The sequence below is a fragment of the Epinephelus moara genome, chromosome 16 (genome assembly GCF_006386435.1).
Source record: "Epinephelus moara isolate mb chromosome 16, YSFRI_EMoa_1.0, whole genome shotgun sequence".
NCBI classification, from domain to species: domain Eukaryota; kingdom Metazoa; phylum Chordata; class Actinopteri; order Perciformes; family Serranidae; genus Epinephelus; species Epinephelus moara.
Window position 1 is genome coordinate 26,985,238 of NC_065521.1, and position 15,414 is coordinate 27,000,651.

Consider the following 15,414-nt stretch of genomic DNA (forward strand, 5'->3'; position numbering starts at 1 on the left):
AACTAATTGTTTAAAATGTAAAGGGTAAGTTTGGTAACAATAATTTTTGAAACTGGTCCAGTATTATGAGAGAGGGGCGCAGCCGGCAGCGGCGAACAGGCTGCCGTTTAAACACTTAAAAGTGTTTGTTTTTGCCACTGAGAGGCTCAGATTATTATAAGTGTCTGACAAAATTATGGAAAGGATCCCTACAGAGGTAGACCTTTTGCTTAAAGCGTTAGATCCTTTTTGTTCAACCAGAAACAGCCCCTAAAATCTCCATCACCAAACCCACCAGACTCCATTTAAATAAACACTCATTTTAATGTGAATAGAGCCAGCATATTTTCACACCTATCTGGCTGTATTAAAGGCTTATATCAACCAAACTGGAGTTGTTGATTGTTGGAACAGTGGAAAGATGAACCAAGACAACGTTTGTGGGTTTTATTTTGTTTCTGGCAACTTTAAAGTAAGTGTGTTTTACAATGACTAAATTACTGTTAATTAAAATGGAGTCTAGTGGGTTTGGCAGTAGTGATATCGGGGCTGTTTCTGGTTAACAAAAGGATCTTACTCTTTAACAAAATGTCTATCTCTGTAGGGATCCTTTTCATTAGATGTCAGACACTTAAAATAATAATCTGATCATGTCAGTGGCAAAAACAAGCACTTAAAGTGGACATAAATTGACGGCGCAAACATGCCCTGAATACTTACTTACATTGCAGCCATACTGGACCAGTTTCAAAAATGAATGTTTCCCATTGGTCAGTTTGACACAATAGCATGGGAAAATAGGCTATAAAATACTGAGCTTACCCTGTTAGAGAAAAAATAAAGTTAAAATGAAAACAAACATTTTTATATCTAAGTGAGCCTACTTGACCTCACACCATCCTTGGTTAGCATTCATTCAGTGGTTAGCATTGTCGCCTCACAGCAAGTCCCTGGTCCCAGGTGTGAAGTTTGCATGTTCACCCTGGGTCAGCGTGGGTTTTCACTGGGTACTCCGGCTTCCTCCCACAGTCCAAAGACATGCAGGTTAACTGATGACTCTAAATTGCCTGTAGGTGTGAATGTGAGTGTGAATGGTTGTCTGTCTCTATGTGTCAGCCCTGTGATAGTCTGGCGACCTGTCCAGGGTGTACCCCGCCTCTCGCCCAGTGTCAGCTGGGATAGGCTCCAAAAGTTGAAAACATAAAGTTAGATTATACCAAAAACTGTCATGTGAAATTCTGACATTTCATGACAGATAGCAACTCACTGTATCTGTCTCTCTCAGATGCTCTGATCCTTCTCACTCTACATGTGCTGTTTTCTCCCTTTCCCCCTCCCTCCCTGCCGCCCGTCCTCTTTCCCTCCAGCAGAGCATCACGAGGTAGTAAGATTATACAACATTACACGAAATGTTTCACTTGACGTACATTCACTGCGGTTGGCGTAGAGCAGAAGGGCAGAGAGAATATCAAGCTGACTCTTAGAGGGCTGTGCATTTCAGAGAGGGTGACAGAGACTGTGAATGTCTGGAATCAAAACAAATCAGGTGAGAACAATCTCATACCTCCTCTAAAGCTTTTATGTGTAAGAGAGCGGCGCGTTTGTGTGTCTGTGGGCATCTTTGCGAGTGTGCATTTGAATTCATTATGTGGGGAAAATCAGTTATTTGAGAACATAACACTCTAAAAGCAGCTGTTAGCCATGAGCATGTTCCTGTGTGTGAAGCTGGTTTTGTTGTCTTGTTTATTTACTTCCAGCAGGCGTTTGATTGCGGTGACTTGCCGAAAATAAGCTCAACTCGTGGTTTACCATGACTCAGTTTGTCATATGTGCTTGATTCACATGTTCACATACCGTGGATGTTTAACTGTCTCTTAGTGAGAACAGCAAATTCTGGTTTACCTGATTGGATTAAACTTTAACACAGGGAAATTTGTTTATATTGCACATTTCAGCAACAGGGCAATTCAAAGTGCTATAAAAGGACATTTAAATACAGTTAGAAACAGTTATTAAAGAGCCAAGAGAATAGAAAATAGAAACAAGGTAAAACATACCAGAGTAACAGTTACAGTGCAGTGTAAAAGATGAATGATTTTTTTTATTTAATAAAAGGCTGCGGCATGAGAAAAATCTTCAGCCTTTATTTGAAAAGAACTGAAAGTTGCAGCAGATCTGCTGTTTTGTGGGAGTTTGTTCCAGATATGTGTGTATAAAAACTGAACGCTGCTTTCCCATGTCTAGTATTGACCCTGGGGACAGAAAGCAGACCTGTACCAGATGACCTGAGAGGTCTCGATGTTTCATAGTGTAGCAGAGCAGAAAATGTTGGCCCCCAAACCATTCTTGCTTTATAAACCAAGAGTGCCGATGTAAAGACCTCAGAGCTGGAGTAATGCGATCTTCTTGGTCTTAGTGAGGACTCAAGCAGCAGTGGGATTAACAGAATAATTAACTTCTAAAGGCTCATTATTACTCCCTTTACATACAAAGATTGATATGTACATTACAAAGGTTGTAACTGTCACTGCCCGCATACTCCCATGCGTCTTTTATGTTAGCATAGACACATTAACTAGACAGCACTAGAGAGCACAGTCAAAAGATTCTGACAACAGCAAACGAAGCGACAGTGGAGATGGTCATAATAATGCACCTTGTAACGGAGGCTGCGTTGCAGACAGCAGTGGTCTGTGAGGCCATTAAATACATCGCAGCATGTGGACAGAGAATTCTTTTCACTATATTACCGATCCAGTCGTTTGACAGTTTTGAAATGTCGTCATCATGTTCTACGGTTGGGTCTTGCTTGAAGTGTGTTACATTGCCACGACGATTTCTGGTGGTACAGCTCTATTTTGTCTGTATCAAAAAACATGCACAAATATGGACGACATGAACGCAGAATCTGAATAGAAAGCTCTATCTTTGTTTGTATATATAGAATAGAAATGAATAGGAAGAACTTTGTCCAGAAAAATTCAGCTGTCCAGCAGCTCATAAAAGACAAAAAACAACAACCACACTTCCCCTCATCAGCAACAACATTGTGGTATTAAAACAGACATTAAATAATATAAGTTAAAATAAGTACATAAATAGAAATTAAAAATCAAATTAAACTAAAATTGTCCAGCCAGCTGTGGCTAATGTGCGTGGCTGCATTTAGGAGGTGTTAAACAGTCTTATTGCCGTGGGGACGAAGGATCTCTTGAAACTAACTGAGCTAATTGCTGCAGCTGCTCCTCTGACGCTCCAGGAGGCTGAGGAGAGGTTGTCTGCTACTGTCCATTATAGCTTTCAGTTTGTTCAGTGTGCCGCCCTCCACCACAGTTCTTAGTGGGTCCAGTCTTGTGCTGAGCACTGAGCCAGCTTTTTTAACCAGCTTTTAACCACCAACCAAATCGCTTGGTCTTTTTGTCCATCAAGCTGCCTCCCCAGCACACTGCAGCGTATATGCAACATTAAGCATAAATAAGCCTTTGAGAAGTATTTCAGTGTTGGAAAGATGGTCTTTTCATAAAGCTGGGCTGTCTAGGCAGTGCAAAGAAGCAAAATCTTTTAAAATTGTTGCTACATGAGCACAGAAAACAGAGAAAAGGGAGCTGTGGTATTCACTTTGGCTCAAGAGATAGAAAACCTACAACTACCAGAACACACTGCACCACATTGGACCAACAAATGCTCCCACTGGTGGGTGATGTAATTCGAGCTTGGCCATTTGAACACAGGAAACAATATGGCGGCCAATTAATAACTAACAATCTCGTATTACAGTTAAACAGCAAGTAAAAATATGTAATTTTAGGTGAGAAACAGTAACAGAATCTTGGTTTTGATTTGATCAGTGCTGCCTAGTTTTACCATTTGATTGGACTGTGTTCTCAGTTTGCGAGAGAGAGGCATGTCTCTCTTTCGATCCACTTCTATACTCGGTGCTGGCAAGCATAAGAAAAGTACAATCTGTAGTTTGAGAGAGGGAAGTTTACCACAGTTCGTTTACACATACTGCCCCACATTGTTATGATACAGAGCTGGTTGAAAATCAGCAAACTATCCCTTAAAATGGATAAACGAAGTCTTTGGGATACTGTCGGTGAAAGTGGTTTGATGTTTCGACTCATTGTAAGTGTCTCTCTCTTCTTGTGTTTCTCCGTTCAGGTCAGTATGAGTGGGGGTGTCAATGTAAAGTCGGCCCCCAGGGCTCCTCCCTCATCAGGAATCCCCCTCCCACACAGCCTGTTGCCCTCCTCCCCCAAAGCAGACCCCCGCCGCCGGGCTAGTGAACTACCCAGGCCCTCAACACAGACCCCTAAACACACACCCACACACACTCCCACACACACACCCAGGCACTCTCCTTTACTTTGCCCACGGGGCTCCAGCATCCCTGGGCCTTCCTCCAGGGACCCGAAGAGAGACGTCGGCCTGAAAAGCCAGCTCTTCCACCGGACGGGAGCTCTCCCAGCTCCCCAGGTGTCACGCTCTGCCTACAGCAGCCCTTTAACCCAGCGTAGGGTGCCATCGCCACACTCCAAAGACACACTGGATCTAGGAAAACCCACCTCGCCTCTCATCCCCTCACTGTTTCCACATGACAGCAATCGCAACAGAAACACTCTCACCAACAAGAACCAAACATGGGGAGCCAACAACCTGCGTCCACCGCTACAGTTCAGAGGAGGAGACAACTCCAACACTGTATCCCAGGCAACGAGTGAGGTCGTGCCACAAAGAGAGGAAGAGCCTCCAGAAAACCACCCAGCCCAGACCACTATGTCAAACAACGGTAACCTCCGCTCCTGTCTTCCGCAAACAAGCTATGAGCAGGCCATCAGAGCTCGCAGTGACTCCACCAGCCAATCAGACGAGGAGATGGGGACTCCTGAGGACAGCAGTCCAGCCTGCTCGCCCTGTCCCCTGCCGCTGCCACCGCTCACATTTACCATGCCAGTAATGTCCAAGGTGGCTGTCGATACGCTGGATCAAAGCCTAGACGAGGAGGCAGCGTCTACGGAGGCACACACACCCAGAGTCAACATGGCCACTGTGGCTCCCTTCAGCTACAGGTAGGTGGTACACACACACACACACACACATACACACACACACACACACAACTATCACTTTATGAAGATTTCCATCACAAGCCCCCAATTACCGACACCAACTGTAAAGCCATTCTCCTGTCATTATTACAAGATCACTCTCTCTCCTCATGGCACGTTATGATCCCCCTCTCCACTGATGTACACACACTTTGCCTCCCACTCTAAAGACCAGCCCTAGAGGAGTGCCATTTCACTCTAATTCCTCTGTATCTTTTCCAGCGATACACGTGTGTGCAAGGATACACACACACATATATACATTTGGTGATTTCTGGAGCAGAGCTGATTGTTTAAGTGTCCTCTTGACAGCCTCTGGGCTGACTCAGAGTACTGTTCTCTCCCACACACACACACACACACACACACACACACACACACACACACACACACACACACAAAGTCTCTGACAATGTCATATTAAAAAATATTAAAATAGAAAAATTCAAGACAGCAACTTTAATTCTTGAGCCTATTTTACTTTCCCAAAGATGAAATTATCCGCAGTGCTTTACACATTATCTGATCTGATTTTCTGTTCCTTTTGATTTGTCTTTAAGTAAATCAATATGACACACTATGGAAAGCCAGTTTTTTCTTTCTACTGCCATACATAGTAGCTTGTGTGTTTGATTGTAATCAGTGATATTAACATCAGTAATTTGCATGTACAGTAACGGACATGTGACAGCTGTGTTCATGTGTCCACAGGCTGCATGCTCAGGACAGCGAATTTTCAGTGGACGAACTCAGTGACTGCTCATCTGGATCCATAGAAGTCTGCTGTGACGACCTAACGCTAGGTTAGACACACACAAACACACACACCTGAATAAAACTTGTAGCCTAGTTCTGTCTGCCAAGTTAGCGTCAGGGTTTGACATTAGTTCAGGTGAACACCTGACTGCTATACCTGATTTTACCACTGGGAGTTGCACTTGACTCAGCAGCATGATAAATTTACACATTTCGGCTTAAATTAAAAAAAAAATGTTGCCATATTTGTGAAGTTTTAGCTTTCTTTAGCTTTGTCTTGGCTCGTCTTGTTACCCCAAAAGACACATTAAATTTTTAGTAAACAGCACACTACGCTCGCCTCCCATCTCTACTGAAATTTGATCTGCCTCATGTTGCTGGTCTTAACTCAGCAGTAAATTGCACACAGCTTGTCAGCCACCATTGGCTACATTAGTCTGTTTATAAACACAATATTATGTCAATTACGTCATCACATCACTTATTACTAATGCAGTACAAGTGACGTAGACTACTTTTATTTCTATTGTGAGACCTGCAGCAAAGGGACCTAGGGAAGTCTTGAACCTGGGCGTCTGCGGGAGGGTTGTAGCCTCAGTGGTATGTGGTCTACCCAGTAAGCTATGGAGGCGTCCGAACGTAGGCTACTTTTAAATGTGCCAGAACGTGGCATAATGACAAATGCCAGTTTAGCAGGTTAGGATAAAATCAAACCGATTTGAGCTCTCTCACCGGACCAGCAAAACTGGCAATCGACTCTAGTTAGCATCAGGCTCCGAGAGACCAAAAGCCCCTTTGGCAGGTCAGATGCCTTCTTGCTGGTAGCCAGACGCATTTACTGCAGCAGAGTCATAAATGGCGTCAGATGGGACATGCCAGCAGCCGACCTTTGGGTCTAATTGTGGAACCTGAATAGACCCAGTGAACACCAAGGGACAACCATTCTCTGTCTAAATCCATGTCTGCCCCACTCCTACTCATCAGGCCTCAGGAGCCATGTCTGAAGTTAGGTGGTGTAATTTTGTGTGTGTGTGTGTGTGTGTGTGTGTGTGTGTGTGTGTGTGTGTGTGTGTGTGTGTGTGTGTGTGTGTGTGTGTGTCTTGGCCTGGGGCTCTGCTGACTGCAGTGGTTCCTGGATGAAGAGATGGGAAAGAGAGATGGACTCAGGATGTTAAGATGAAGGAGGATGACAGGGGCGATGTGGGTCAGTAATGGGATGAAATGGGCCACTTCTCAACTCGCTGCCAGGGAGTATTATTATATGCACATTGATTTCAGCTACATCCAAGAGCTGTCGAAGAGTTTGAACCCTTCCTCCCCTCACACTTTCTCTCCTTCCCTCTCTTATGCAGTTCGTCCTTTCTAGCTTCATTGACCTAAAAAGCCACAGTCCCAGCATGACCCCCTCCCCGTCCTTTTGAGTAACGGTTTGCTCTGCACCCACAGCTCCAGTCATGCTTTGTCGTGGTCAGCGTGAGTCGAGGGATGTGGCCGCGCTTCAGAGATATGACTTTATCAGTGGCTTAGTGAATCATTCTTTTTGATGTGGTGTCAGTTGGATAGGAGGGGATCAGCTGCATGGCTTTGAAATGTGCAGCCCAGAGTAAGTGTGTATTACACTTTAATGGCCAAAATCTCTCTTATCTTATACACATCTGAACAATGAGTCAGACAGCGTAGTCAGAACGTATCAGGATGGTTTTTCATTGTTTGACAGTAATCCTGCACGTTGGATTTGAAACGAAACAATGACAATGGGTTTACAGTGCTGATTTCTATGAGGGGTGGAAATAATTTAATTGATAAAAATGCAAGTAAGTTGAAAAATAGAGCAGTAATCATGGATGTGAAATAAAAAATCGATTGAGAAAGTATCAAGTGATTTGATTAATTTAAAGCTGATTTGATTAAAACTGTCATAATTTAAACAGAGCCATGTTTCATCACTTTCCACATCTTTCGTTCATTATTTACAAAACAAAAACACCATTTATCATTTAAAGAAAGAGACCACAAGGGTGGAAATAACAAAAAGTGATTGAAAAAAAATGAAGTGATGAAAATGCTAGGATTTAATAATGTAAGAGACAAAATATGCGTGAATTGAAAAATAAAGAGGTAAGAATGGATGTGAAATGGAAAATAAAATGATAAATTATCAGATGAGTAGATTAATTTGTCTGCCATTCATCATTCTCAGCACCCAACTGACTTTACTCTTTCAGCAGCATTTTTTTCCCGCCCAAAGTGTCAATTAAAAACTGATGTCCACTGACTAACTGATCGAGTTTTTGGCTCTTTTTTACCTAGCTCTGTGCCAAGCGACAACCTCCAGGAAACTGCAGTTCCTTAAATGGCCACTTGAGGCTGGCTCCAACACAGAGTCAATCCCCATAGACCCCCATGTTAAAATGCCCAACTTTACAGCAGGAATAAACATGTTTACAGCCTGGTACAAAAAACATTTTTTCTCTTTATAGCTAATTTCTCCCTTCATGACAACTGTACAAGGATGAATTTTTATATAAGTCACCCATTTACATTTTATTAAGACTTAAAGTTATGCATAATTAAGGGCTGGCTGCTCAGATTGACAGGCTGTCTGCTGATAGTGTCCTTGGCTTCTCAGTCACATCCGCCCCTTGTTCCTCCACAGCTTCAGCCTCTCGCCCAAATATCTTCACCACTGGCTCCAAAAAAACACAAGGTAGCGACAGGCATCCATAATGCTGAACTTGTGGCTTCAAAATGGGAGTCCACAAGCCAGTAGGTGACATCACAGTAGCTGCGTCCATTATTTTTACTGTCTATGTTCTGTATTCACTGGAGCTCTCTACTCCCGGCAGCCCCACTGATGGCCCCAATGGCAGACTGCAAGATCACCGCTATTAGATGAGCGGCAAAGAGATGTACACGGCAAAGGTTTTGAGAACCAAAAACTTAATCAGCTTGTTATTTGGCGTGTTTTTTTTTTTTTTTTTTAGTGATATTTTTGGCAGAAGTAACAAAAAATGTTGTTGTAAAAGGTAAATGTCAGTTAGGTGTTGTGAATGAAACACTTTTTTTTTCAGTTTGCATACATTTCATCCCTTCCATTATTAATTCGTAGCATTTTCATCACTTTTTGTTACTTCCGCTCTTGTAGCCACTTTCTTTTCATGATAAACGGCAATTGTGTGTTGTGAATGAGGAACATAAGATGTGGAAATGGATGAGATGTGGCTCTGTTTTCATCATACGACTGTTTTAATCAAATTGGCTTTAAATCAATCAAATCAGTTATTTATTTGTCCCCCTGCTTTTCATTTCACATCCAGTTTTACTGCTCTGTTTTTCAACTCGCATGCATTTTCATCACCCTTCACTTTTGTCAATTAATTTTTCGTTATTTCCACCCCTCAGAATTATCCAGTTTTATGATCAAAGATTTGCCCTGGCTAGTACAATGAAATGTTCTCCCTGTCTTATTTATATGTTCATATTATCTGACATTATATTGTATTTTATAAAACGGTACGGTACGGTATGATACTGTCTAAAACTGTCACCGCCAGAATGGAGCTGTTTGCAAATAACCTTTTAAAAGCTTTTTGAAGGTTTCAGCCAGCTGGTTGTGGAGAGGGGGGATGGGAGCTCTTGGTGGACCAGCCCCTGTCTTTAAAAGCCTCTGGCTGTCTCGGGACCATGGTTGTGGCCTTGTAATTGGTCCCTAGAAGGCGTTAGAAACAGAACTCAAGTGTCTTAGACTCCTCTGAAGCTGCATTTACATGGAGGGTGGGCTGACACCGTAATGACTGTAATTTAGGAAGCAGAGGGAAGGAAGGGAACAGGGAGGAAGCCAAAGTTTGGAGGGAAGGAAAAGAAGAGCGAGAGGGGTGAGAGATGAAAAGAGGAGACCTGATAAGGTCAGGGGGTTGATGGATTTCCTTTTGTTTAAGGAGGAAAGAGAACAAACAGTAAATGTGTGCGCCGTGATAAAAAGATGATTGAATGTTGGTTGAATATTTCAAAGCTGAGAGCTCCAGTAGAGAGCACAACAAAAGGCCAAATCAGGTTTGGTCATGGTTTTCTTGTCTATGGTAAAAGAATAGTTTTCCACAAATTAAATGTTTTCCATACGCTTGCATTCACTCAGATTGAATCAGCTGTAATATAATCAGCTCGTACATCTTCTACTCGAGCCCCTAATGAAGACCTGAACATTTAATGTGACTGTAGCACCATGTGGTCTTTCAATTAGACCGCAGACCTCTTGACCTTGTGGCTCTCTGGAGAGGTGTATTTGAGCATGCGTTCATGTCTGAGCATGTGTGTGTATGTGTGCGTGTGTGACAGTACACAGATGGTGTTTGAAAGATAAATGTGATGTGGACTGAGTATCATTTTTCATTTCCCAGTGAGGGTATGGCCTGGTGCTCCCTACGGACACTCTCATAGTCTGTCAGCTGTCTCTCTCTTTCTCTCTCTCTCTCTCTCTCTCTCTCTCCCAAACACACACACACACACACACACACACACATACATGCACGTACTGTACAAGCGCCTCCAAACCTTGGGGAGGTCATGTGTACATCTGGTCTGAGAACTCTGTTCATGAGGATATGAAACACAGCACAGCATCCCACATCCTCCTTCGTCTGACACTGACATTCACAGGTAGAAAACAATAACAGTTGGACTTGCCAGGTGTGAGATTGACACGTTATTTTAAAATAAACTGGCATGTGTTCATTTGAAACAGTCACACAACCTGGAGCAGAGATTTTATGATGTGTTTTCCAAGGCGAGCCAAAAATTGCATTCAGTGGCCATGAGCCAACTTGCACTGTGTTATACTGAATTTAATAATGGCCCCATTTGCCTTAATGCAGTGGTTCTCAAACAGTTGAAAGGGTCCCCCCGGGAGAGTCATAAGGCCCGTTTCCACCGACCAGTACAGTTCAGTTTGGTTCGGTGCGCTTTTTTGCCGTTTCCACTGTGAAAAGTTGTGGATGGTACCAATGGAACTGTTCCACACTGTACCCATTTTTGGTCCCCCCTCTGTTGGGGTACCTAGCACACAGATCTGGTACTAAAAGGTGGAGCTGTGAACACTGCAGTCTGATTGGTCAATAGAGGACGGTCTCTCTGCTCAGGGCTGAGTTGTGGCTGATTTTGAGGCTCATGTAACCACTGTTCATACTGTGGAAAGTTTTATTAGTAGACTGTAACTATTAAAAGACAGTTTTGCTTCCTCTTGCAGCAGCTGCAGTCTGAGAAAAAAATGACTTGATTCAAAAGGCCGACTGCCGGCGACTTTTAAGGTGGAAGGCTAACTTGTAATGTTACTCAAAGCATGAGTTGACAACGTGACTCAATCAGCACATCTTAAATATTCCAAATGACAACTTGACCATCACTTTGGTTTTTATATGACTTACACTTTTAGTAATGAGTGGATCTTCAAGTGTTTATATCGATTAATTTTTTTTTGTTCTGGAAATGTCGGCATGCAGCCTCGTTCTGTGGACGATAAACGAGGCGCAGCCTTCCTTCTTTGTCACCGGTAACAAGGAAATACAGTGAGTGCTGGACGGAGCAGTGAGTGACAACAACCCTGCCCACATTTAAGAGTACTGTTTGCGGTGGAAACGCAAGGGTCTCTGTACCATGCCTGAAGGGTTACTTTTGTATCCAAAGGTACCACATCCAAAGTGTTTGGTGGAAACAGGGCTACAGAGCCTCTGCAGGTGGGTCGTGGATGATCAGGGATGTAATAAGAGTGAAACAAAGTTGAATGAACACGATTTATGTAGGAAAAATAAACAAAAAGAGTTTGTTGATGCTATCATGCTGGCCTTTATTGCACTAAAAAGTTCAACATGGATCCTTTTTTTAAATTTTATTTTAAGGATTGACAAACAAACTGTGGTTGAGGGCATGAACTTGTTTTGGCTTCTAAAGGGGGATATGACAGAAAACGTTTGAGAACGTTTTTATATATACCATACGCTCAGTTGCCAGTTCATTATACAGTATAAACTTAACTAAAACTGAACAGCAGTCTAATACAACAGTCTGGCAATAAATCATCCTTTCAAGAAGGTTAGATAACTTTATAATATCCTGTTTTTGTTGAAAATGTTAAAAAGAGGTGTTGATTCAACTTTATGGTCAATTTGGAGTGTGTAGTTTTTGATGCTGTTGAATTGCATGTATCATAATATATTTGATTTCTAGTTTTAATTGTAAGATTTTCAATCATCGCTGGAAAATCTCGGCATGACAGCCCCTTATAAATGTGCTTCAGTTACCACCAGCTCCCTATAGACACTAACAATTTCACTGTACCTGTGTGTGGCTCTAAGCGCTGATCTTTAAGAACTGGACTGTTTTAGCAATGAGGCTCATTTGCATAGAAAGGGGCCAATTTAGCCCTAAATGTATGCATATTACCTCATTTAAATATGTGCATAGCTTGGGAGCACAGACACTATGTGGTTGGCAGCATGGTTACGTGTCCATTTCACTCTTTGTGGGTGCTTTGAGAATACTACAGTTTCTTTTTGTCTTATCTGTGCAGGCTTAGCGACCCAAACGTTGCACAACCCCTTCCTGAATTCACCCCAGAGAGTGTTGCACTTTTTATAGCCAACGGAAATAGCTGTAAAGGCAGCAGTTTTTACTATTTAAAGTCTTTTCTATTATAAACTCAAGGCTATTACATACTGATTTACAGCTTGTATGCAATTGGAATAGACATAAAAGATGAGTCTACAACATATACAGTGTAAAAGAGCACAAGTAGAGACACAGTATATTTTTATTTTTTCAATCATGTTGAAGGGCAGCTTTGTCCTGCAGACCTCCCTTTACATAGAGAAGTACTTTTTGAACCCGCCTTGTGCCATCCACTTTTATAATAGAAGAAGTCAGCAAATCTTTAGTAATGAAGGCATGAAATCAGCTTGCAGTTTATAAATTTCATGCTCGCCATCCCTTTAATGCCCCTGGATAGTGTCGAAGTGGATAGCATTTTGATAACCCCAGCTGCATCTACTCTTAGACAGTGCGTAATCCTCTTTGGGCCAATCTAATCAGAGAGACATATGCCGAGTTGGCGTCGGACAGTTATGAGTGGTTTAGTAGCTTTGGGAAGATGATCAGACATAAGCGTGGACTAGATTATGTCCTCACTCATCACCAGGAGTGAGGCAGTAATCACTATTTAGGGTTTAATGTCATGGCTTACTTTTGATTTGACCCTAACTGTGGCCTGTCAGGAGTTCTGTAGTCCAGTGCCGGGGACAGCTGAAGGGATGGCCTAGTTTTTTATGTTTGGGAGTTTGATGGGGAAGCAGTGTTGTAGTGCTGATCGTTTTTTGTCTCGTGAACTGTGTCAAGACCATTTCTTGAAGGTCTTATCTCAGAATTGAAGGCATTTTTCTTCGGTCTTTTCTCAGTCTCAGACAGCGAGGACTCTGGATCATATTTCAAGGACAGTTAAGACCACACCTGCAGGGACTTTTCATTGTCTGAATTATTTGTCTCTTTGTCTTGATCTCGACCCCTCAAAGTCTCGGTCTTGTCTTGGTCTTGATCCCCCCTGGTCTTGATCCTGACTTGGTGTCAGTTTAGGCGGACTTGACTACAGCTGTGGCGAAGACATCACATGACTGTGGGAAAGTGAGTGCACATGAATGCACATAATCCATACGTGAGCAGAAAGGAACATGTGGATATACACGTGTGAATGAGTACGTAAAAATTCTCAGACGCACTCAGAGGCTTCTCATTCCCCCATTCGTCTCACACAATGAGCCATCCACCCGTTGTGTGGCGATGCACTAAGACAGAGCTGCCACCTCCTCCTGTCTCCTCCTCCTCCTCCTCCCCCTTTTCTCTCCCTCCAGGGACATTTCCTTCCTTCCTATGTCTGCATTAGATAGAGCGAGAGATAAAGGAGGAAAGAAAGGAGGGACACGGGTGAATTGAGGAATGGGTGAATGAGTGCACACACTCAAGATCCTTTTTGACCTCTGGGGTGACTCCCGACCCAGGGAGTCGAGTTATGGAGTCAGTCATGTGTGTAACCTCTCTGTGGGACCACACACACACACACACACACACACGCACACGCACGTAGGAACAGAGTCCTGAAGACATCTATCTTTTAAATGATTAACCTGTGGAGAATCAACCACACATGAATCTTAACACATGCTTCTAGAGTCAAGATTGATGCCACAGATTCATGTGTTCATGTTGACTTCATTATAAATCTTTATATTCAAATTTTTGATTTTTTATCCCATCTGATTTTTGCAACGGCAGGGTTTTTTTCTGCCGACAGAGGCACAATTACACAAGCTCACACACTCACACACTCATACACTGACGATATCCATGGCTGCCGTATGCACACCACGCTGTAACTAAGCAACCAGCCTCTGCAGCACAGCATTGTGGGATACCCCTGGGAAGTGTGCTGAGAATGTCAACACTGAGGAAGCGCCTACAAAGAGTGATAGCTTTTAAAACACACAAATTCTTCTTCTTCTTCTTCTTTAACATCCGCCGGATGGCAGTTGATGTTTTGCAGCTCTCAGCTGCGCGTGATTCACGATGAGTGTGTGACATTCGCTCTGTGAGAGAGAGAATGGTGTTTTTGTTGGATTAACATTTGCGCCTCCGGAATCAGGCGCTGGTATGAGTGATACACTCGCACTATTACCATGGATAGAAGTGGCTGAATTGTCCAAATGCTTAAGCTGGTGACTCATGCTGCGCATCATCAGACCACCGAACCTCCCTCCTCTCATTCACACTTACATTTTTGACTCAGACGAGGAAGCCACACACTGTATGCATCAGAGTGTCGCCTCAGTATTTTTGTGTGTAAACAGGACATTAAAAGCCATGGTATTGTGTTGGTGCTGTACCAGAGTGTGTGTCACTGCGTGAGCCTCTCCCTTGTGTACGTGTGTGTCATGGTCTGGTATTCATCAGTGTGTCCTGTGGACCCTATGCGTTAGCGTGTTAGTGGACACAAGCAAACATAGCAGAAGTGGCGAGGCGGTGAGGCAGGATATCCCCTCTCTGTCTTACAGGCTTCCTCTGCTCCTCTGGCACACATACAGCGATCCTTCCTCTTCCTTCTCCTCCTCCTCCTCCTTCTCCTCTCACTTTCTTCTTTGCCTTGTTTTCTGCTATAAAGTTTTCTTACATTCTTCTTTTTCCTCACGAGCAGCATCCAGTAGGCTTCCTTCATGGTGTCTGCTCTGTTCTGACTCGCTCCCCTTTTCTTCATTTTCTATTCTCAGTCACACTCACTTTCCTCTCACTTCTCCGCCCCGTTCGCGCTTGTCTCATCTTTAGAACAACTATTTTTTCCCTTATACTTTGACATAAAAAGGCAAAACAAGAGGAACCAAGAGGGAGTAGGCGACAACAGGGAGTGGGTGAAAGCGAGAATGCAGGCCATCTGCTTAGCCGAGTGGGAATCGTTCCTCTTATAGTTTAAGTCGCTCTGATACAATTAGTTGCATCCAAAGCGGCAGTCTGCTTTCGCAGTACTTTTCCTTTCAAAGCT

General features: G+C 43.1%; 1 protein-coding gene across 8 annotated transcripts in view; it reads left to right on the forward strand.

Moving 5' to 3' along the window:
• The window catches only part of LOC126403408 (neuron navigator 1-like), a 150,048-nt gene that overhangs the window by 31,412 nt on the left and 103,222 nt on the right, over positions 1 to 15,414 (forward strand). For all 8 annotated transcript variants that reach the window (XM_050066050.1, XM_050066051.1, XM_050066052.1 and 5 more), the window contains exons 4-5: positions 4,141 to 5,048; positions 5,799 to 5,890. In XM_050066050.1, the coding sequence (XP_049922007.1) occupies positions 4,147 to 5,048; positions 5,799 to 5,890 (994 nt within the window). In that variant the 5' untranslated portion in view covers positions 4,141 to 4,146. The remainder of the gene's footprint in view (positions 1 to 4,140; positions 5,049 to 5,798; positions 5,891 to 15,414) is intronic.